This window comes from Syzygium oleosum, unplaced genomic scaffold, assembly GCF_021117445.2.
Source record: "Syzygium oleosum isolate NSW1041296 unplaced genomic scaffold, Sole_v2.1 Sole_v2.01, whole genome shotgun sequence".
Lineage (NCBI taxonomy): Eukaryota > Viridiplantae > Streptophyta > Magnoliopsida > Myrtales > Myrtaceae > Syzygium > Syzygium oleosum.
Window position 1 is genome coordinate 25,532,290 of NW_026607485.1, and position 25,251 is coordinate 25,557,540.

At 43.2% G+C, this 25,251-nt stretch overlaps 1 protein-coding gene across 2 annotated transcripts in view; it reads right to left on the bottom strand.

Annotated features, from left to right (window-relative positions):
• Nucleotides 1-15,569: 15,569 nt before the first annotated feature.
• LOC115676175 (phospholipase A1 PLIP2, chloroplastic) overlaps nucleotides 15,570-25,251 on the bottom strand; it is a 37,653-nt gene continuing 27,971 nt past the window's right edge. Inside the window, exons 2-6 of one of the 2 annotated variants that reach the window (XM_056313502.1) lie at nucleotides 18,634-19,339; nucleotides 17,328-17,834; nucleotides 17,122-17,181; nucleotides 16,602-17,018; nucleotides 15,570-16,363 (exon numbers count right to left, since the gene is read on the bottom strand). In XM_056313502.1, coding sequence (XP_056169477.1) covers nucleotides 15,785-16,363; nucleotides 16,602-17,018; nucleotides 17,122-17,181; nucleotides 17,328-17,834; nucleotides 18,634-19,329 — 2,259 coding nt within the window. In that variant the 5' untranslated portion in view covers nucleotides 19,330-19,339 and the 3' untranslated portion in view covers nucleotides 15,570-15,784. Of the gene's footprint in view, nucleotides 16,364-16,601; nucleotides 17,019-17,121; nucleotides 17,182-17,327; nucleotides 17,835-18,633; nucleotides 19,734-25,251 lie in introns of those variants that run through there. The other variant, XM_030599058.2, reaches the window with a different exon arrangement.

The window sequence follows — 25,251 nt, forward strand, 5'->3', positions numbered from 1 at the left end:
CTCAAGACAATCAATTTACTTCCGTTCTCACCCAATCCACTCGACATTGATTCGCACATTTATTACAATTCAATGTAATGCACCTAAGGCCCGCCTTGGGTAAATCAAACTTAGTCCTCATTCTCATTGGTACGGGGTCACAAGATAGGATTTATATAAGTCCTAAGTAACCTCTAAGAATGCCTAATTCCTTGCCATCAACCAATGACTCAACTAAGTATTCAACTTGGATAAATTGCACAAATTCGGTACTCAATGAACAGTACCAGGGGAGGACACATTTTGCCCACTAAACCACAATTAAACACCCTCATTAGGCTCTAATCTTAAACCCCAATCACCCAACAACCAAATCCACTTGATTAAGGTTCAAATAAGCCTAAATAATCCCCAAAATGTCCACTTCCAAGTCATTAGTACTTGAACTTAATTAGTGCCACACTTAGACAAATTTATGCAAATTTCAGTGCATCGATGAACAATACCAGGGCAGTTGTAGAACTAATTAGGCCTTAATTCACCTCTAAACCATTTCATTAAGCACTAATTAGGTCCCCTAATCACCCCACACAACATTAGGCATATCTAGATCATGATTAGGCTTAATTAACCCCCTAATTACCCTCTAAAATGCACAAATAAACTAATTAAGGGTTTAGAGGTTTATACTCGCCTAAAATCGACTCGAGGCGACGGGAGCGGGCGGTCGATTACCGACACGCAGTGAGAATCGACTACGGCGCTCCGGGGGCAAGCCCGTGCCCAGTCACGGCGGCCTTCGCCGGCGTGGCTCACGGTCACCTCGGCCAAAACGAGGGGCCAGGCTTGAGGGGCGAGGACAGTGGGAGAGAGAGACGGTGAGGCGAGATGGTCGACGAGGGCGGCGCACGGCGGTGGATCGGCGGCGCGGTGCGGCAAGGTGAAGACAGCGGTGTTTCTCTCTCTCTCGCACAGGAGCAGCTCGCGTAGAGGCGGACAATGCGGAAGGGTGGGGCTGGTCGACGGAGTGGGGCGGTGCAGGGGGTCTTGTCTGCGGCGGCTCGAGGTCAAAGCGGCTCCGTGGCGCTGGTGTTCCGGCGTGAATAACGATGGCCGTGAGCATACGGGCAGAGAACGGCGTGAAGAGGACGATCGTGAGGCTGCTCGGGAGAGAGAGAACGTGAGCTGAGAGAGACTGAGGAGAGAGAAGAAGCAGGTCAAAAGTGGTCAAACTTGGGTGAGTGGAGTCCAAGTGTCAACAATCCAAGGGTTTGGACAATTTGCCCTTGAATCCAATGGCTTAGGTTCACTTCTCTCCAATAATTCAAGGGTGAGAAGGTCAAATGCCCCTAACCAAGGCTGACCAAGTCTGGTTTGGTCCACTTAACCTTAGTTAGTCCCTAAATTTATCCAAATTTCGGAATAAATTAAAATGGCTTAGGGGCATTTTCGTAATTTTCCGATCCCGGACCGAAATTTCAATTTTTGTCCATACCGATCCTATATGCTCATGGGAGACATAATACGGTGTCGGATTCGCGAAATTCACTTTCTACGCCTTCGAAAATCGCCCTGCGAAGTCCCGGGAATAAAATAATATTATTTTTCCAATTTTTGCCGAAATTCCCGTTTTTGTCCAAAACCACTCTAAATGTACGTGGCCACTCCAAAATGACCTTGGCCGTGAAAAATAACCTCAAACGGCCTCCGAATCTTGCCCCGGTGCCCACGGGGGCAAAACCGTAATTTTCCCAATTTTTGTCAAAATTCCTATTTTCAGCCGTTCTTGTCCCAAACTTACTTGGCCACTATAAAATGACGTCCGTCCTACAAAATAGTCATAATTACCCTTGAAATTTTGATATCGGAGTTCGGCTCAATATCGCGATCAAAATAGCTCGTTTTGAAATCTTAGGATCTCTCACTAACGGGTGGCTATTTAGGTGTTACGCGTATCGACCTAAAACTGTCCGAGTCTCGATAGTCTCAAATCTCGAGAGAAGGTAAGAGATTATCACTAGTACCGGGGGTCGCGATCGTTCGGATAAAATTTGGGATTTGTTTGTCAGGCGTACTTTCGGTCGTGCGGAATCACCCGCGATCCAATCGTATGTTACTAACTATATCAAATCCGTTATCTTCCTAAGATCGGCCCATATCGGCTCAAGATATTCTCTCGACGTTTCGAAATCGGTGTCCAATCGCGATCGGTTTCTCGGTCCACGTACTGTTCCTATTTAGCCTTTCCCATTTGGTTAGTATCCCGTGATTGATCAAGTCCGGGCGAGACTCACTAAAATCACACGAGAATTAATATACGCTTTATTGGTCCCGATAACGGGTCAAAATTCAGGATGTTACACGTTTAGCTCCCTCTCCTTCCGTTCCACCCCATTATTCGGCGGAACAATCGAATATTAACGGAAACAGAGGTCAAGAAGATAACCGATTCTTCATATGCCCATTTGGAGATTCGTAAGTACTTCATTTTTATTTTAGTATATGTAATATTTAGGGCTTTAGATATTGATGTCAATTGAATTGTCCATGTTGCATAATATTCATATGAATGCAGATTCACGGATGCTCCGTCTGTTGTGAGGGAATTGAACAAAATAGTAAGAAACTTTTGGATGGGAGAGTATATTACTTACAGAAATGTTCCACAAGAAGTGAAAGAAATGTGGTGGAATGAGTTCAAGGTAAGTTTTACATATTTTATTTTCTCACCAATTAAGTGTGGTGTAGTATATTGATGGTCAAGAATGATGTAAAGGGACCGTAACAACTCTGTAGTTTTCGATACCTAAAGGACCCGGATATTTTCCCCGACATGAACTTTACAAAATCTGTCTATATTTATCAGTGCATGGTTATGGATATGTAATCATCATAATAATTTTCAATTTGTGTTTTTATTCATTGCAGCGGAAGTTCAAGTGGGAGGAAGCGGAAGACAATGAAGTGAGAAGAATTTTCGATAAGAAAATAAGTGATTTTATGCGAAATGTCATGAATAGAGCGAAGAGCAAGCAAGCGAAGCCGTCTTTCTTTTCAGCTGACAATTGGGAGGCAATTAACACATTTTGGGCATCCGAGCAGTCGGCAGCAACTCGTGAGCGAGAATAAGAAGAATCGATTTTCTAGTTCTAGTGATGGGTCGGCCACATATGCTGGGGGCTCTATCAACATTGCGGAGCATCGCAAACGACTGGTAAGTCTGTTAAATGAGTTATAAGTTAATTTAATTCAATTACTCATGTTTACATTTTGTAGGCACATGAATTGGGGACGGAACCGACATTTGCAGCTATATTTGAACGCACATTTCAAAAGAAAGATAAGACATGGACTGGCGATCGAGCAAAAGCTGTTAAGGTATGTAAGGTTATACTTTGACTTATATGTAAACTATAATGAAAACCGTGAATGCTTTCAATATTTTTGGTAAATATATATATAGTGATTTTATTTTCATCTACATTGTTAATGTAGGAAAAATATGACGAACTTTTAATGAGCAGTGCTAGTGGTAGTGATGATTGTCCTGAGTCCCGGCCACCAGTTGATAATATGGCATTATGGATGGAGGCAATGGGTGGGGCGAAAAAAGGGAAAATATTTGGGATGAGATCATTATCAAGGATGTACATGCCGAATAGTCCTGGAAGTTCATCATCCACTGGGACTGGTCGAAGGAGGTCACGAGCAGACGAGCAATTGACCCAAGAAGTGAATCGTCTGAATAATTTACTTGTTAAGAAGGATGAACGAATACATAACTTGGAACAACAAATGAGAATCGTTATGCAACACCTTAACATCAATCGCTATGACGATCCTCCTGTACCTCCAGCCAATCCAGTAGGTGATGGGTACAATGATGACCAAGACATTGATGCCGAGAATGCTGCTGATGATGATGATGATGATGAAGATTTTCTCCGGTCTTTCTAGTTAAAATTCTCAAAATCGGGGGTAAGCTTGCTTCATAATCTTGGTTTTTCATAATTTCACTCATATTCATATGTAAGAACATTTATGTTTGTCCCGAAACGTATTTTTGTTAACCCTTTTGTTATTTTACACCTAGTTCCACATCCATGCATAAACGCTTTTTTTATATTCTGGACTGATTTATGTATCGACATTTCCTCAGGTCTCGACAAAAGTGACTACTTTTGGTGTCCTGCCATCGTACCAAAGCCGCGTCTTCTTCTGTATGGTTTTTTTGCGTCTTCTATGGTTGTCCCGTCTCTTAGTTCATGTTTTGACTGTATTGTAAGATTGGATATCAAATAGTATCATGTCAGACTCTACAACTTTCCTTCTGTTATTTGTTTCAATTATATGTCATCGTGGCTGGTTTGTCAGAATTTATGGTTTGTTCATTTTTCTGTTTCAATTATATATCATTGTCTCCTTTGATTGATATGGACAAGAATTTATGGCCGAAATGATATAAAAATAGCGACGAATATTTTAAGCCGAATTTTGCTATCATTAAAGTTTGTCGCTAATTTGCGATTTAATTTGATGAATTTTCCGACGAAATTCGCGACAAATTTTACGACGATTTTTATGACATTTGCGAAAATTGCAACAAAATTGCGACGGATTTTTGCGACGAATTTTGCGACGGATGCAGTCGTCGCAAATTTGCGACGAAATTGCGACGGATTTTTGCGACGAATTTTGCGACGGATTGAGTTCGTCACAAATTTGCGACGAAATTTGCGACGAATTTTCGACGGATTTTTGCGACGAATTTTGCGACGAACAAACGTTCGTGGCAAATTTGCGACGAAATTGCGACGGATTTTTGCGACGAATTTTGCGACGGACAAACGTGCGTCGCAAATTTGCGACGAAATTTGCGACGAATTTGCGACGGATTTTTGCGACGAATTTTGCGACGGATTGAGTTCGTCGCCAATTTGCGACGAAATTTGCGACGAATTTGCGACGGATTTTTGCGACGAATTTTGCGACGGATCGAGTTCTCCGACGAATTTTGCGACGGATCGAGTTCGTCGCAAATTTCGTCGCAAATTTGCGACGGATTTTTGCGACGAATTTTGCGACGGATCGAGTTCGTCGCAAATTTGCGACGAAATTTGCGACGAATTTGCGACGGATTTTTGCGACGGATCGAGTTCGTCGCAAATTTGCGACGAAATTGCGACGGATATTTGCGACGAATTTTGCGACGGACAAAGTTCGTCGCAAATTTGCGACGGAATATTTGCGACAAATTTTGCGACGGACTATGTGCCGTCGCAAATTTGCGACGAATTTTGCGACAAATTTTTTTTCGTCGCAAATTTGCGACAAACTTGTGAATTTTCCGTCGCAAAATTTTGCGACGACCTAGTAGCGACGGAATTCTTTCCGTCGCAAATTTCGTCGTTCATCCGGTGTTTTTTTGTAGTATTTTCGCGAAATTCCAACGTAGTCATTCCGATCAATTTTTGCTGGAAATCGCTGACATGCGTAAGACGGCCAATGACTATTGAACCGTCATCTCAGCAATTTTCAATGAAGTTTGAACGGAAGGTTGGATTGGAAATTTTGTGCCAAAATTTACGACTGAATTAACAAAATTGAAATATTTATGATCGAATTGACATTCGTACAATAAGTTATGATGGATTGAATGTATAAAAATAAACTAAGAACATTCATTTCTCCATATCGATTGTCGGGCGTGCATTGATTAATATAAAAATAAACTAAGAACATTCATTTCTCCATATCGATTGTCGGGTGTGCATTGATTAATATATTGTCCATGAAAACGATCGGAAACAGAGACGGGCATGAGCCACGACAATCAGGACATCAAATCTTGATTTTGGGATTCAATTATGAGCCAAACGCTAACGTTTTGAGTAGAGCCTACAAGGTTTAAATGGAGCATTCTTTTTTTTTTTTTGTCAGAAAATGGAGCATTCAATGTCGGCTTTCGTTTTCACTTTCGCTTTTATTGAGACTTAGGATGTAAATCGTGGGAGTGACACGAACGGCAAAACCTTGAGATGCTGACAAATTTCCTTAAGTCCCTTATTATATGTTGCTCAGAAACTGAAAGGGTAAAAAGAACATTGCCGGCGGTAAGGCGCTTCGGAAAAAAAAAAAAAAAAAACAGAAAGAGCGATGCTAATAAATTATAATAAGAAAGTCATGGCCTAGAAGGTCTCAAGAGATATCTTGTTCTCGTCTCGATTGCGACGGTTGAAATAACCTCAAAGAATCGACATCCATATAACTTCATTAGGAAAATGATCAAGCTCCAATCCACCATGCCTATCGATGAGAGGACCTAATAGATAAACGGGGTTGGACTGGTTGGGTCTTGCATTGAGGTTGAAGTCCTTATCCAAATTCATCTCAATATAAAAAAATTAATTTATCATTTATAGGATTGTCGAGTTTGAACGGAGTGGGCCAGTTAAAGTGGGCATGGATTAACTTTTCGTATTATACTAAACTTGTAATGAACTCATTTACAACTCACCTAACCTATTTATAATAAAAAGCCTACCTCACTCTCACAGCCGTCTTCTTCTTCTTTTTCTGTTCATCACTTCACTAACTCCGTGACTCGCGACTTCTGATTTCAAGACTCTCTATTCAGCTATGGTCTGATTCACCACCACCCTCACCACCGCCCTCAGGGAAGGTCACGGGGAGGATCGTGAGGGGCCGAATTGCAGAGCTGGAGGGAATCTAGGTCAAAGCCTTCTTCAAGTGGTGGTCGATCACCGGAATTAAGTTGAGCGGCGAGAACTTGGTCTTCGAGGTTGGCGGCGTCATCGCCAAGTATCCCTCCAAGAATTTCAACAAGGCCCATGCTCGTCAAGGAGGAAAGCGAGCTTCTTCTCGAGATTAGGGTTTTGGTTGCTTTTAATCTGGCAATCTTTGTGGATTGGGTTGATGATGCGCCGCTTCGTTTGTTGGATCGATTGGATGGGTTGGAGATTGTTTGTGCATTGCAACTTGATTGCTCCGATTGTTTTAATTGGATGAAGGCTTGATATTAGCCATTCCGTAGTGCTATAAAGTTGATTAAAGGAACCCCCTAAATGACCTTATTGCCCTCACTTAATGAAGGTCTGCACAAAAATATTCGGATCGGACCTCAAAAAACCCGAACACTTTCCCATTCTCTCTCCGAGTCCGACGGTCATGACTTTCGATATTAACCTCCTCAGAACTCTAATTTATTTGTTCCGAATGATTGCATGACTTACTTCTTTTGGTTCTTAAAATTTCGTAGAAGTATTATGAGAAATTTAAAAATTTGGTGTTTGAAATTTCTTGTAGTTATCTTAAACCGAAGCTTATTTCTCATAACAACGTAAAACATTTACAACGGCGGATTAAACATTCTAAGAATAGCTGTTTCGCTTGGAAAAATTGTCTAAAGAGTCCTAAACCTATTACACTTTTGCCAATTTAATTCTAAACCTTTCAATTTTTCCAATTAAGTCATCAGCATTTTTCACGTTTTACCAATTGAGTCCCTCCGGTCAACTTTAATCGGAAATCACTGATGTAAACGTCGATCGTCCTACGTGACACAATCTGCGCTGACATGAACAATTTTTAATAATATTTTAATATTTTTTGAAATTCGTGATTATTTTCTTCTTTATTTTTTCTTTCTTTCCTTTTCTTTTTCTTTTATTTTTCTTCCAAGGCCAACCCTCATCAGTAAAGGCGAGGGCTAGCCGACCCTCACCCGTGGCCAATAAGGACCATGGCCCTTGCCCGCAGCCGACGAGGGCTCCAAAGCCCTCACCGACCATGGGGCCGTGCACGAAGGTCTTCGCCGTCGCCAGTGGCCCTCGCCGGTGGTCTACAAGGGTCGTCGGACCTCGCTTGTGGTCGATGAGGGTCTGCTGGCCCTCGCCTGTGACCGGCGAGGGTTGGCCGACGACCCTCGTCGGACTTGGTAAAAAAAGGAAAAGAAAGAAAGAAAAAAAAAAAAGAAAAAATGTCAATGTCTACGCCAATCATTCTACGTGGCACTATCATCGTCCATGTCAGCGATTTCAATTTAATATTGGCCGAATAGACTCAATTAGCAAAACGCAAAAAGATTTATGACTCAATTGGTAAAATTGAAAGATTTAGTACTCAATTGGTAAAAATGGAATATGTTTATGATTTTTTGAACAATTTTCGTTCACAAACAAAGTCATATAAAATTCCTATATTTTGCCCATTTAGTTAGGTATTGCAAAATACTTTTAGGGTATATTTTTACACCATATTAGTAGATGATCCACATCTTGTAATTCACTAATCAAAATACTGATCGAAAGAAGTGACTTCCAATTTTCGGGAATCAATGAAAACATCTCAATCTAATCTGTACGTCACTTTCCATCTTTCCGTTCAACATTCCACTCCCGGTCGCATCTATTATATTTGGCTAAGCTGTCATTGCTTGTTCCTTCTTTTTATCTCGCCCTTACTAGCTATCTTTCTACATCTGCCACCGTGCACATTATTGCTATATTCATTGACAGATATCCATAAAACCATTATACTTCACTTGCACACATGTCAAGTGTAGGCTCTCGATTCTTTAATTTCTTGAATACCATGTTGACTCTCCATATGGAATTCTTGATATTCATAATCATGAGGCACCGTGGATGCAAATTCTACCGATCTCCACCGTGGTTAACCTAGGAATATAATTCTTGTTTTTATAATGACATAGGGATTCAACTTCTTTCTATTGTTTTTGTTTTTCTTACTAAGTAAGGCATAATTTATCCGGACGTGAATTCTCTACCCACGCGGTACTTGATTTATGAAAATGAGTTTTATTTCGATGGTTAAGATTTGTTGAGACACCAAGAGAAGTACCGTATAAGATAGAGGATCTCCATCCATAGGATTCCGTTAGCAAGATATAGATATTATAGGAAAAAATAGAAAATAAAGAAGACTCTTGAGAATCATGGAGATTCATTGATCGTGCATTAGTTTATTGGCTAATACGCTCTTCATCACGTCCCTTATGCCCACCCTCCCAAAATACCGAGAATGTAGCCTACTACAATAGACAATTGAAAAATGTCGGCGTTACACTTTGTCAAAGATGGAACCATGCCTTTCTTCTGCGATTCTCGAGTGTCCCATAAGTCTTCGTTAGTCCCCACTCCAGACGCCCAAGATTCCACTTGTGTGTTCGATGAGCTAATTATTTCTCCCAATCTATCGGGCTAAAGCACGAAGAGGATGATAGAGGCCGCTTGAATCCATCGGATTGCACTAACCCGACGGTTTGAGGCTGCCCTTGTCAGGTTGCGATACGCACAAAATACACGAAGTCATGCAGGGAGAGGAAGTCATGTGGTAAGTCATTTGGACCAATGAACCTTACGATAAGTCTTTGGACATGATACTAATAGAAAATCGTTTAGATCCTTGAGGCAACGGGTTGATTCAGATGCCCATATCCCAATGGGCGAGACACGTACTCGAGCGCATGGGCTAAGTATTTTAATCCCTCGGTCTGGCGTACGAAGAGGATGAACAAACATTGAGTAAAGAGCTGCTCGAACCCATTAGGTTGCACTAACCCGATGGATTGAAGCCGGCGGTCCCTTAAAACCATCCAGTAGCAAGCAATAACCCAACTAGTTGAGGCAGACCATCTCAGCTGCAACAAGGATGGCACTGCACGATGGCCAATCCACTAGTTTCCTCCTCGGGCGTGTAAGTTACCTTATGAATACTACTACATCAGGAGTCCACGTACTTATTTGCTTCAGTAGATGCTTAATGTACTCCGTCGTGCCAATCAAATTGGCTAGAACCAGATTGAGCCCAATCAGTTCTAGTCTTTTGAGATCCGCCTCGTGGCTCTCGGGGTCTGACCCCAGACTTCATGTCGAATCCCAAGTTCAAGACCGGATCCCTGGCCGCAAGCTTCTTGCAAGTGTCCTAAGCGATGTCGTTCGCGGAGTGGACACGATGGAAGATGATGTGGAAAAGGATCACGAAGAGTGAAGAGGTTGGAATGCACGATTCATTCTTCTTATCAAGGAGATGGAAGATATGCCCTTAGTTTCCTTACGAAGACAGTGTATTTGTTATGATAGAGCAAAGGACTTGATATGTTTTATAATGACGCAAGTTCATACTTGGTATGTGCCATTTTCAAATATATTTTTAGACATTGCATAAGAAGTAAGAACAAATATTCTTGAAGAGGCACCACCGCCCTCGCGCCCGCCCCTCCCCCACGAGGGTAGGAGTTCAATCCCAGCGGCTAGGGATTCTGCGACGCGTGGTGGCGGGTCTGCTGTGCCCGGGGGCCGAAAAAAATATTTTGAAGAGTAGTGCAATCTTATCGGAGAATCGAGCTTTAGCTGGGAGATGATTTGGCTATCTAGTAATTGCGTCTGCACATTTGTTGTCTCAAATTTCTTTAATTTTTATTTAATTCTTGAAGTTTATTAATTATAAAACTGCAACATTTATTACATCAAATTCAAAATTTTGAGAGCATTGTTACTTCACAAATAGAATCTTAAATTTTACTTCGTGTTTTTCTCTTCATCTAAAATTTCTATAACAGTACTTGGTATTATTTTTTACCCAATTATTATCGATGAAACCATCGAGTTAGGTATTGCAAATTACTTTTAGGGCTACATTCTTACAGTAGTCATGGATGATGGCCATATCATATTGACCACTTATTAAAAGGACTGATTAGAGGAATTAACTTCCAGTCATGAACAAAATGAAAATGTGATCCTTATTTTTTTTTCTCACTCTTCTGAGCTTTATATCTACATCTGTCACCCTTCATAATATTATCATATTCATTATAAAGCCATTACAATTCACTTACACATATGTCGAAGTGTAAGCTCTCGATTTTTCCTCTTGACTAACATGTTGACTCTCGAATTGGAATACTCGATAAACCTGGGAATTTGACTTCTTTCTATTATCTTTCTATTTTACTACGAAAGAGATAACTTAAGCCACAAAATCCGGACGTGGGTTCTCTTATACTCCTTAAAATGCCACAATGAGTTTCAAAAGTCGAGAAATGGAAATGAGTTTTATTCCAATGGATGAGATATGTCAAGACATCGAATGGAGTACCATTTTGAGAAAAATTGAAAAAAATTGAAAAATTAAATTAGAAAAATTGAACAAAATTGAAATAAAACTCACTTACGAATGGTGTCCAACAAGTGCCACGTTAGAAAAATTGAAAAAAATGTAAATTAAATTAGAAAAAGCTATAAAAAATAAAAATAAAAAAAGGAAAGAAAACCAAGGACCAGCAGCTGTGGCGGTGGCCAAGCCCTCACCGGTGGCCGCCGCCACAGTCGCTGAGAAGGACCGGCGGAGGTCGCCTGGGCCTTCCAGAAGCCCGGCGACCCTCGCCGGCCCCGGGCGAGTCCCCAGTGAGGGCTTGCAACCCCCGATCTGGGGGAGGGTGCGATCCTTGCTGCAAATCTGAGCGAGGGCCGTGCCCTCCCCCAGATCGAAGGCTATTGGCCCTCGCTGGGGACTCGTCCGGGGCCAGCAAGGGTCGCCGGGCTTCGGGAAGGCCCAGATGGCCTCCGCCGGCCCTTCCCGGTGGCTATGGCGGCTGTGGTGGCGGTCGGCGGCCGCCAGCGAGGGCTTGGGCATCGCCACAGCTGCTGGTTGATTTTTTTATAGCTTTTTTCTAATTTAATTTTTATTTTTATTTTGCTGACGTGGCGCTTGTTAGATGCCACATCATTGCCACGTGTCTTAAGAAAGTAATAAAATATTACACGTCAGCGTTTTCCGTTAGTAAATTTAACGGTATTAAGTTTAGGACTCGATTAAACTAATTTGACAAGTTTTAAGACTCGATTGCACTTTTTACAAGTTTTAGGACTCAAATGCATTTTTATGACAAGTTTTAGGATTTGTAATGCACTTGTCCCTAAAATATAATTAAAACTATTCAGAACAGTCTGAATTGGCATTGAGATTTCCATTCTAGCCATGATAGGCACTTTACTACTATAGAATCAGCAGAATCTAGTATACTAAGAGCAGATATGGAAAAAATAACACCAAAAACGAACTCAAGACGTCGGAATACCTCAAGAACCGGTCGGAGAACACCGAAAACCTGTTAGGAAATGGTTGAATCGGCTAGAAAAGTGACAAAACCGGTTTGGTCTGAATCGGTCAACGGTCAGTCAACGCCGGTCAACGATCGATCAAACGGATGACGTTGCGGGGACGTGGCAAATGACGTGGCAAATGACGTGTCGGTTGACGTGGCAAAGTGACGTCAGCAACTCCGGACCCGTTGGCGCGTGCAGCTGGGGGAGGCGCGTGGATCTCACGGGTAGAACTTTGAGCGGCGCGTGAGGGCGCTTCTGGTGGAGGAATGGGGCGAAACTTGACTGGCTGACTCGACTGTGGGCGGCGAGTGGTGGGTTGGTGTTGGTTTTTGGAAAAACACGGCGGAGGATGTCCAAATCACCACTGCACAGCGGTGGGCTACCCGGGTCCGGGGCGCGCTGGCGCGTGGCGGTGCGTGTAGCGGCGTCAGGCGACTGTTGGTGTTGAAATTTTAGGACGTGGGTCGTCTAAGGGCGGCGAGTCTACTGGTGGTCTCGGTTTTCCGAAATGACTAGCGGAAGTATGCCAAGCAGTGACGAAAAGCTTCGGTCTTGTCGGAGAACCGAGGCGGCGCGGCCGGTGCGGCTGGCGTCGTGGTGGCCACAGTGTGGCAGACTCGATGGGCGCTCCTTAGGTAATAATAGCTCTGATACCAAGTTGAGATAAGTGAATTTATATATTTTACCTTGCTTGAATGAGAACTACAAGTCCCTTTATACAGGGCAAAAATGAATAGTAAACCCTATGAACAGTAAACCCTAAATTATATCTAACAGTTTCAAACAAGACTGTTGAAAATTTCGAAGAAGTATGACAAGAAGACAGAAGCTCTCATTATCTTGCCCTACCTCCAAAAAGTCTTGCAAGAGCCATTTCTTCACCATCGATTTGCTTTACAAACTCGGGAAAGAGTTTACACAGTTTCTTGGATCTACATCCATAAAGGTTTTACGACTTTCTCAGATGTTATGGAGTTGACAAATTGTAGCAAACTCAGGATCCTGCATCACATGTCAACTCATACACAAATGAGCAGCCTAGCGATAATCGTCATTTTGTTCTTGGTACAAACTTGTGTTTCCTCGGGAGCAATTCCAAATAACCAATCTCTGATATTGAACGCGGCCTCTACACTTTCAAGTGAAAAGGGAATTACACTTTCAGTCTCAGCTATGGACCCATCGAATTTGATTAGATCATGAACGACCCCTTTCGACGGCAACTCTAGTGGTGATGAGTGAGCAAACACACGAGAGAGAGGGAGAGGGAGGACGTAGAAGCAACATTATTAGAGTTATTCACTGCGGGTGTGCGAAGCCAAATCAACCAGAAAGCAAGGGAGGCCAGCAACATCGGAGACAGGTAAGTTTGATTCTCCGGAGTGCCATTAGAGATGGGCAGCAGCTACGATGCCGATTAGTTGGGATCGAAGAGGAGAGGGAGAGAGCTCGCGAGTTGCGATCAGTGAAATCGTAGAAGTAAAGAGAGAAGCAAAGATGGAAGAAGGATCGCGACGTGTTTTCTTAACTTTACTATTATGATCAAGTGGATTGAAAGCAGATTTATAATAGATCCACTAAAATCCATCTATTTTTGCTTTTCTATTTGGAACCCGTTATAACCTAAATTTAAAATTTGAGGCGACCATACATAACCTCCCTTCAATAAATTTGGGCCAAAATACGGGTTTGTGACCCCATTTTGATAGCCCTAGATAGAACCCACTACTCGAGGAGATTATGGGCTGGATTGCAAAACATATTTGGGCCAATAACTTTGGACCGGACATAAGCAGAGACCCACGTTCCTGAAACAACTGAACCTCATGCTCGGTCCAACTACCTGATATTCAAAAGTTCAAGGTCAACAGCCTGCTAAATAGCAACTAGATTTGCCATCTCCACAACAAATTCCCAACTAAATGTTGAGGGGACACTTATTAGATGTTAAAATCTCTCCTCTCTTGCAATCTTTCAAAGCAAAAATAGACTGCTAATCAAAACTCTTTTAGACGCTCTCTTCTCGTATTAATGCTTATCTTTTAACACTTTTTCCTGTTGAATGTCAAATTTTTCGATCTTCCATCCTAAATCTAAGTGATTCGGTTGTCCTCTCACTTAGGGAAAATTGATGGTTGACCCCAATATCTGCCTTTGCAAAGTGTTCCTAACGCCTCCCATGATTGGGTGTAGTTGGTTGGTCCACATCTTTCAAGCATTTGCTGGCCAAGGTATTAAAGTCGGATTTCTATAATCAACTTTGCCGGCCCCATAAATTTGCTAGAACAACCGGCAACGTAAAACCCTTATTCACAACCTTTCGGCCTTGACCCCCCATTCCTCTGATTTCCTACCATTTCCTCAATTTCAGCCTCATTAAAAGAGAGCTCCTACTAACTAAACTATTCGCTTCCGTGTTAAGCAAGATCGAAAGCGACTCTCTCGCCACTGATTTTGTCATGCAAAAAGCCCGCTCTTGCGAATCGAAACCATTGCAATAGAAGTCGCACGGGATCAAAAAGGAGGGACAAGAAATGGAACCCGAGTAGAGAGTCTAGGACTCAATCGAGATGCGGTCTAAGCAGGAAATAATCACCGGCTCGCAGAAAATTTGAATTCAATTGTGAGAAGCATATAAATCCCTCTAAGACCAAAGTTTGGAGGAGAAAGTTAGCAAACATTGGATTCAAGATCCAAATGATTGCTAATCTCATCGTCCAAAAGAGTGCCTCGTTGGATGGATAGGAATTACGAGCACAGCCCTTTTGGACTGGGGACGCCAGCTTTCTCCGTAGTTCTTTTCTGGAATCGAGCTCTCACGTACACTTCGCAGAACTGGACAAGATACTAGACAAACACCCGACTGGCTCGTCGACTTTGCCAAGTTTGACGTGAATTATTTGCATGTGGCCCCCAAAAAGAAAAGTCTGGGTCGACCAAAGTGGACCCATTTGCATATTCTCTATTCGTCCCTACGCAAAATTGATGGAAAACCTTTTTAAAATGTTTAGATTTTTGTCTACGAAAATCAAAGAAGAGAAAACAAAGATATTGCAAGAAGGGTTTGCTGTCAATTCATGGGAAGAAAACCCCCCTTTTGGATTCAAATGTCAGCCTGATCCGTGCAAGAAACATTTTTTGCATGAGCCCAAATTGTTGTTGCACTGATCGAGATTTTTCTTCTTTTTGGGCGACGGAATAGTGAATATCGTCCTCATAAAGAGCACTTGACACTGACGAAAGACCTCGCTTTCAATCACGGGTTTTGCATTCTTCAATCACAATACAAACTGCCAAAACCCTTTTCTTGTATCCCCATATCATGCAAATATATGACAAAAATATGCCGATGCATTTGAAACTTGCAAGTCCTGCTCACCCAAAATTGTTGGGAAGTCGTTCAACCGCAAGGATTGGGAAAATGTATTGACGAAAAGATTTTGCACCGAAAAATGCACTCCTGTAATTCATATTTCCCTTTTTCTTTTAATTTTCCTGCTCATGAGCAAATGTTTCTTCCTACAGATAACCTTTTTGTGTAATTTTCTTCCCCAGCATGAAAGGGGAGGACATAGATTGCCTTTTGAGTGGAAAGAGAAAAACATTGAATAAATAATTTGCTAATAATCTTGCCATCTCATGGTTGCCAAGGATCAATTAATCCTCGTGCCGTAGATGCCGAGCAGTAGCAATCGAGCAGGGAACAGGATCACGATGAGCAAATGCATGTGCTGCGACGCGACAAGCCTGCTGAACCGTTTCAGAGACTCCTTGCCCGTTTGCAAGATGCCCGAGAAGTTGAGCTGCTCGTGATCCACACTGATCGACCCGATTGACCTGCTCAAAGCTAGGTCGACATCGACTCTGCCGCGAGACAGGACGAGGGGCCACCAGAACTTGCGGCGCTGCTCTCTCTCGGCCTTCCTCAAGTGGCTCAGCTCTTGGCGGATCACAGACCTCACGGACTTCAAATAGGAATTCATGTCGTGGTCCCTTTGGATAGTACCCCCTGAACCATAAGCAGCGCGATCACTTAAAATCTCGAGTGGATGTGGCGTGTTCAAGAAAACCTTCTGCGCCGCTCGGAGTTGCTTCTCTGCTATGACGACATCCGATAACTCGCAGCTCAAAATGTAGAGACCACTACCTGAAGGGAGGAGATGGTGGTGTGGCGAGAACTTTTCGTCTGGCTGTAAAATCAAAAGCTCCCCCATTGGCGCATACAACAGTTTCTGCATAAAAATGGAGCAAATTCTTAGAAACCAGCAAGAACAGTTGTTAATGTACACAAAACTAATTAGATAGTGATTCAAACCTATTAATCACAGGAGAATAAGAATTGTAACCATTTTAATTTGTCTAGCGATGGATTTCCCGCATGTTAAATTACAAATAAGTAGAGGCTTTAAAAACAAAGCCTATAATTTTTCATACTACCGAGATTTCATGCTTCAGCAAGCAAGTATTTACCTCATTATTCAGACAAGGATGATGCCTGAACGACCCATTAACAGCCTTGAGAATCTCTGCAACGTGATTAGGATAATTGCAAGAGAAGGCTCGGGGTACAATGTCTCTGTGCATCATGACTGCCTGAACATGACTTCGAGGTAATCCAAGCTTTCGAAGAAGATGGTCGCCTCCACACGTGATGGACGGGGCACCGAATGTGATCACAGGAAGCAAGGAAGAAGCGGGCACTTCGCCCCGAATCAGCAGCATTAAATTTATGACTAATGACAAACTTCCTCCAAGAGAATGCCCAGTGAAACGGAAAGTAGCCCTCTCCCCACGGGATTTTAGGTGGTCACGAACTTCAGGCAACATCTGCTCATAGATCCCTTTGGCGGCCTCGTATATACCTCTGTGCACAAGCACATCAAGGCCCTGGAAAAAAAAAAAAAGGCAATAAACCACATGCAATCATTGTGAGTAAATATAACCACATTGGAAGATACAAAAAAGGATGCAGGAGATTTCTAGAGGTTACCTCAAACTGGATAGGCTCAAACAGTAGATTTGCTTGCCACGATGCCAGCGACTCAGAACCCTGCATATGAACGGTTTGAGTTCAGCCTTTTGAGCTACAAATCATCCATGATTTCACAGTGAACTTTATAATAGTCACAGGTAGACAAATCAAATTGTCCTGAAAAAAAATGAATATAGGCACGAGTGCATATAGAGAAAGCGAACCTGAATCACGAAGAGCCTCGTAGTGCCCTGATCTTCGTCGCATATGAACCACTCGCAAGGTGATGAGTGAGTGGACTTCAGATCATCTGCCACTGCTTGCTTCACTTCCTCTTTTGCAGCGACCACAGCAGTCACAGAGTCGGTAGTTGCCATGAGAGAAGCCATATCTGGGTTCATTGCGTCAACGCCGTCGCTTCTTTCACCATCCCCCCCAGGGGAATCATTACCAGATACTTCTGCTGATTTCGAGGAATTAAATGGAATAATGCTCTTAGCATGAGAGTGCAGATAAGAAGCTGCAGAAGCAGCGATTTGGTAAGCAGCGGATGCACTTAGTTGGTTCCCACTGATCTTCTGCTCCTGACCTTGAACATCATCTACCAACGGCACTGCTTCCTCTTGAATCTCCTCTAGCGTCTGATCCTTCTCGACTTTTGCTGCTGATTCCCTCTTCTCTATAGATGACGTTATTAAACGCAATCCGCGGTTTTTTAGGAGGTTTCCCAACTAAAAGAAGCAAAGAGCGAATATTAGCATCTTCCGTAAGTTAGACTCGAAATTCCTTGATCAAACAGGGCAACGCATTCGTTGATTCACCTTTTTCATTGGAGATATGTACAAACAGCAGGAGTACAATATAATGTGTATTGAGGTTTATTTTAATTAATGGGTTTTTCATGCATGAAAAGTGCAGTTAAATAGATGCATATTTCCTGTGCAGGGAAGACACCGTTATACTAAACCATGACGGATGGCCTTTTAGAATCCTCAAAAAAGCTCTGCTTCGAGATTACGACTCCCGAGAGCATATACTTGTGAGCTATATTATCTTGGAATGAACAAAAGCCTTCCGGTGCAAGCTTTTTTAGGATTCTGATCGAACCAACTCGTGCACAGTTTTAAGATGCCAGCTATTGCCTATTGGCCATAATACATACGATCTCGAAAATTCTTCAAAGCCTTAAACTCTTCTTCGAAACCTACTGCTATCAGGATCTCAATTCCCATCCACTGTGTAATGTGTATTATTAGCCTGCCTGATCTTACAACGTATATGCCTAATTCTCTAGTAAATCCATGAAGATGATGACCTCTGGAATCTCAAACAATTAAACACAGAGGTACATTGAAGGGGCAGGATTGCAAAATCACCCATCTAATTAAATCAATCATTGCTAGCAAAACTCAGATCAGACTCCTCAGGACTCGGGAGATCAAGAAAAAAATCATTACGAAAATCCTGAGAAAATCTTAAATTGCTTACCATCAAGAATCCAGGGAAAAAAGGCAAAGAAAGGAGTTGTACCTTGATTTTGGGTATGGCATAAGCCAAGTTCCCCAAATAAGACATTTGAGCACAGAGCTTGGCTTGACGCAGAGGCACCTTCCTCAGCAACCTAGAAAACGAATCCCTATCAAAGTCTATTTCTTTTTCATCATGATCACCAATCCTACATGCATCGCACTCCTCTTCGTCTTCGTCTTCAACATCAACACCATCTTCTTTCCCTTCAACCACCACGTCACGAGACCCCCTCTCTCCTTCTTCTTCGGCTCCGCCACCATCATTGGCCATTCCCTCGTCCTCAATCACCTTCCCCTGCTGCTCTCCCTCCTCCTCCTCCTTCCACAGGGACCTGACATGCAGTATCTTCAAGACCCAGTTCCCACTTTGCCCCTCGGGACCGGCCCCGCCCGCCCCCTCGGCCGCTCGCTCCCCGCCGTCGGCAAGAACGGCGTCGTCGAGGGCGATCCCATTGTGCTTCTTCTTGGCTCCCCCGCCGCCGCCCCCGAACCACAGGGACTTCAGAGGGTACCCGAAAGAGAACCTCGAAGACGAAGACGAAGACGAAGAAGAAGCCGCCGCCGACGATGATTTGTCGAGGGGGGACCGCCCCAAGGTGCTCACCTGTGCCGGGCTCGGCCGGGCGTCGAGCGACCCGGCGACCGAGATCGAAGGAGGGATCGCGTGGATCCCTGTCTTCAGGCACAGAGCATCCATTTTTTTGGCCCTCGTCGTTTCGCGGGTTTACGTTGCCGTGCTCTGGTTTTTCTCTCGTCTCGCGTGCACCCAGAAATTCAAACAGGGCTTTAATAATGGACGGTCCCCGACTTCCTGGCGAGAGAATGCGAGGCCCGTGGCGGCCTCCCCCCTGAAGGTGCTGACGTGCGAGCAATCTCCGGAAAAAAACTTACGGGCCTTCTCTTCCTCCCTTCTTCTCCTTCCTAAATTTGCTCGTTGTTGTTCAACAATGCGGAAAATCAACTCTTTGTCACAGAAGAGAGGGAGAGAGAGAGAGAGGGAGGGAAGGAGGAGGAAGGAAGAGAGAGAAAAGTCTGGAATGCGTTTTTGTACGCGAACGGGTGACCAACCGTGACGCCCCGTTTTTGTAACGAGATCTTTTCCCCCCCCCCCGCTTTCCCTTTTTGCTCTCTCTCCCTCTCTCTCTCTCTCTTTTCTTTCTTATATATCGCGCATTTCATATTAGAGATTACTGGTTTTTATCTCCTCTGTAATTTATGGAGCAACCAAATGGGAAGAAAAATCGCGTCGTTAGCTCTTCTCTTCGTGCTTAAGTAAATCTCCCGAAGTAGAAGAAGGAGGAGAAGAAGAATCGCGTTGTTATATCAGGGCCTCTTGCTAAATTAAAGGGACAAAACCGTGCCTGAGGAACGACGGAGATGCCCGCCATTTTAAGCCATTAGATTTGATTGAAAAGAAATCCTTCTCGTGCTGTGATGGATCTGAGCGTGCGGAAGTCTCGCATTCGCGGCGCATTGAAAAGGCCCTTTTTTTTTCACGTCGATGGGTGTCGGTAAATCGTCGAGCGTCCTTAATAAAGGGGAATTTTAAAGTCGCGCGGCCGTAATTAGTAGGGGTCTTTTTTTCTCATCAAAAAAAGAGTGAAGACCCTTCTGGTAAATAAAATATGATTATGTTATTAATTCCACCTTTCGGTCGTTAGCATTTTGTTTTTTTTTTCTGGAACGCTGTGTTTCTCTTTCTTGACGCTTTCGTCTGCCGGAGGAGCCGTGCGTCGAGAATTTTTTTTTTCAAAAGGAAATAATAATAAAATAATAACTAGCTGGAGAATCCCGGAAACGACGGCGTGTGCGACCCGCGTTGGTGTGCCAGCAGCAACGGGAAATAGGCTAATAGCTTTGCTCGGAACGGCGCCGTTTCCCGGGGGGCGGGGGGGGGGGGCGGGCGTGCGGGCCCGTGTGTACAGGTGGCTTCTGCTTTCGTACGAAAGCGCGTGTGGGGCGCGCACCGACGGCCGAGATTTAGAATTCAAAAGTTTTTCAGGGGGGGAAATGGATTGGATGGCGGTCGCCACGCGGCGGCCACGTCAGCCGGTGCAGAAGAACGAGGAAGGCCTTTCGATGACGTGTCACCCCGGTCCGGGGCTCTCCGTTTCAATCTCTACCCTCTTTTTGGTTTGTCGATATACGTTTCCCCGAGCCAATCCTTCTCGTGACAATACGAGACAAATTCCCATTTATCTTAAAGCGGCAAAGTTTCTGAAGGAATTGCAATACTAACACACGTGGAGATACTTATCGATACGAGAGGAACTTTACATGGCTCGGAATGCGATTGGTCGGTTTCGTCACTGCATTCGTGTCGATGGACACGTGAAGAATGCCGTTTGCGTTGTCTCGCTCTCTAATTTCTTCCCCCTTTTTGCGTTGGACTTTTGAACGCCCCCGGTTTTTGCCGATCGAGCTTTTCTTTTCTTTCGTGTGTCGATCGCTGATACCGCTTTCCTGAAGACAATCGATTCGTTTCTTCGTATGCAACATGCCACGGCGGCCCCAAGCTACCACCGACTCCGTCTGGACAACAATTGCAAAAGGGTCTCGTGTGGAATCTTTCATAAGTATCAAACTCAGAGTTGATGTTATGAACCTCTTTCCATCAAGACGGACTTGTGATGTGCCTTCAATGATGGCCATAGCGCAATGTCCAACCCCTTATATCACCAACATAGCATGATCTTTGCGCCACACAAGCTAAACTCAATTCTTGCGCTATCAAATTTTGGCCATTCCAGAAAATTCACCCAAATTGCATATCGATCTGTCACGAATTACGCGATAATAAACTCTCCTTTGTCCACAAGTACGACGGTTTTTTTTTGCCAAAAGACCAATCGTAAGACTAACATACAATGTCTCCCAAATCTAGTTTTTTATCCCTAATCATCTACTCACAATATGGAGATTAAACGTAGTTCAAGTCAGACACAGCATAACAATCCTCTTCGTTTCACGTAATTACATCCCATGCTACATCTTTTCGTCTTAACATCTTTAATTTTCGTACTGTGATACAACAGGAAAAAGAGGCACCCTAGATTTTCCTACTACTTGTGTGAGCACTGTTTCTATCTCTCATCATAGATCTATCGTTAGAATTCAACTTGAATTACATGTTCGGTGAGATTTGACATATGATACTCTCATGGTGGGTAATACATAGGAGGGACCATCGCCCTCTCATACTAGTTTGTTTCTAAAGACAGATGGATTTTTGCATTTTTGACTCGAAGATCACATAAATTGGTAATGCAATTTATACTCTTTGCAATTAATTGGACCTCTAAACGTGACAAAAGAGGCGGTCTTAGTGAATAACGGGTCATTCATTCTTACTCTTTCAAATGTCAGATTCAAATCTAAAGATAGATCATATAAGAGCTCTCTACGTCTTTCTAGCGTTACGTTTTGGGTTGTCTTTTCGAGTTTAATTTATCCCCCCTGATCAAGACTGATTCCCTAACTCGAGTTAGGAATTCGACTTAAGCACTTGCACTTGCTCATCGAGACGGAGATAGAGAGAGAAAAAGAGTACATGCTTAAAGCATGACGCGAGTAGGAAGACCCGTGTAAGTGATCAAGTCCTTTCCAATAGCGCGATTAACATGACTTTCGTCGATAAACGATCACAAAAGTCATTATAGCGCTATCTACATTTTAGGCTACATTTGGCAATCGCTTTGCCGAAAGTTTTTTAGCCTCTAGAGACCCTTGGCCAAATCTAAGACATTTGGCAAATTTTTTTGGAGAGTTTTGGAGAAATTCATTGCATTTCCAAAGTCTTCTAAAGTCTCTTATCCCAAGGCAGGTTCGTAGGAGCTTTGGGGTTAGCATTTATAGAATGCTAATACATCTTTTTTACTTTCAATATTGCTCTCGCTAAATTTTCGAAATTCTGGAAATACCCTCTCTATTTTCAATCTTATGCGATGTTGTTAGCGAGGCCATATTAGATCACCAGCAAGCCAGATCTAGCATCACCGACCCATTGCCACTCGCGAGACCTCAGGCGATGATTGACAATGCCGAATTTGGCTCGTCGGTGTCCGACGAAGGGTTTGAGTTTGGTTTATTTTTTCAAATAGCGAAAGTTCTTTAAACTAAAGTTACTTGCTATTGCACTTTCAAATCACACTTTACCAAACACTTTTGCATTTTGAAGGACCCCTTTAACCTAAAGTCCTTTATATTTCTCCAAAGGCTTTCCCCAAAAACCCAACCAAACGCAATCTAAGACTAAATTCTTGCACTGGCCGGGATTTTATTGCGAAAGTTGTGAAGCGGACCCACATAGAGGCCTTTGGCAATACGGTTTGTAGTTAGAGGCTTTAAAAATATTTGGCAAAAAGGGTGTGTCCACATTAAATTAAGTGGAAAATGAATCCATAGGAGAATGAATAGCCTCACGTCACCCATTTTCTATAGTTATAGGTAGGAAATGAAGATTAAGACAGCTTATGATGTTGAATTCAAGGTCTCCCAAGTTGGTGGAGGTTGTGTGGGGGGAACATGGGATTTTTTTTGTTCCCCGAAGCACACGTCGACTCAGATTGACAATGGAGAGCTGCACCAGAAGCATGAGATGATGAACGGGCCTTCGCTTGGCCCGCTCAAGCTCGGTCGGTCCAAAGTGCACGGCAGGAGAGCTTAGGACAATGTCCCTTCTCTTTCTTGGACCCGACCCTTCCAACTAGGGTTTCCACATTGATGCTGGCAAGAAGGCCCAGTGTGTTCCAACAAGGAGAGCGCGAGCATGAGTGACCGTGCAGATTATGAGATATCGGAGCCTGCATGTAGGCTTCTTGTCTAGTTATTGTATTCTTTATGGATGCAACAGAGATGCTATATATTGTCTCTAGCTGTGACTAGCAATATGAACCCTAAGAGTGCAAGCAGAAGTGATCATGCAAGTCCTTCGATATCGGAGTCTGTTGTAGGTTTTTGTCTAGTTATTGTATTCTTTCTGGGTGCAACAGAGATGCTATATTGTCTCTAGTTGTGACGAGCAATATAAAACCCTAAGAGTGCGAGCAGAAGTGATAATGCAAGTTCTTTGATATTGGAGTATGCTTGTCGGTTCATGTGTAGTTATTGTATTATTTCTGGATGCAGCAAAGATGTTGTATCGTCTCTAGTTTGATCCTAAGAGCTTGTGTTTTAGTCGCTCTGAGTACAGAGTATGCTTTATTACTCTTACTCGAGCTTATTTTGGTTGGTGGGTCTACTGACCTGAACTTAAGACTTCTTCATTTTGTTGAATATGAAGTTAGCTACAGCCATTTAGACACCTTATCTGCTCTTTACCCGCCTCGATACGACATGCTTTTTTGTATACCGTCATTATATCTTTTGAACCCACTAACTTGACGTCTTAGTTTCGACTCTTGCAAAAAATGAGCAATCTACCACAATAATAAGTAGACCGAGATACATAAGTATATAAATTATTGATTTCATTTCTAGAATACAATGGTTAGACTTTGTTAGTAGATTAGGGATAAAACACTAGATTTTGGGAGACATTGTGTGTTAGTCTTATGATTGGTCTGTTGGCAAAAAAACCGTCGTAATTGTGGACAAAAGAGAGTTTATCGGGTAATTCGTGACAGATAGATATGCAATTTGGGCGATTTTTCTGCAATGGCCAAAATTCGATGGTGCAAGAATTAAGTTTAGCTTGTGTCGCGCAAAGATCATGTTTTAGTCGCTCTCAGTACACATTCCTTATTCCCACGTCTTGCGGCAATCATTAACGCGGTCTCTCCACATTCTGTCCGCGAACTCAGATTGCGGCCAGCAGAGATCAAGCATTGAAGAACTTTCGGATACCCGAGGCGCGCTGCTGAATGAATGGGTCGTATTCCAGTTTTAGGACTGGTTTCCAAGGGACATTCTGGATCCACACCATACTTCAGCAGCACATCTAATGCTTTGCTGTTGTTGCATAGGATTGCACGGTGGACAAGAGTTCTTCCACAATGAGAAGAAGAGGGGAGCCGTTGGAGGAGCAAGCGCAAGATGGCACCACTGCATTCAAAGTACTCCACAGTGCACCAGGCGACGTAATATGGCTCAGCTAGGCCTGCACCCACTCTAAATTCTTCTCCTGTATTTACATCCCAGGACCAATCCCCCAGCTTCACCTCAATGTCTACTCTAACGTCTGCCTGCATTGCAAACCCGGAAAGGTCACAATCTGCAGGTAACAGACAACTAGTTCACCATGCTACCCCATTTATTTTTTGCCGGTACCACAAGAGAAAGCTCAGTCCTACTACTGTAACCGTAACAACCTTACCTGTGGTCTGAAGGTTGTCACAGCAATGAGTGGATTGCAATCCACATTAATGTGGAGAGATGGCTTAGAGGATTGAAGCAATGCCCTATCAGTTCAATTGACATCCACACTGCACTGCAGTAAGCAATATTGCAATCTCAGATGACATCTCATGTTTATCAAATAGAACGAGATTGGTGTTTTTCATTTGGAAGAAAAGGGTAATTCGCTCAAAGAGATAGAGACAAGTTGGAGTAGCACAAGCAAACTTTCCCTGGTATGGATAGCTAGGCTATAGTGCACTCAGTTCTCGGCTATCAAAGTTGA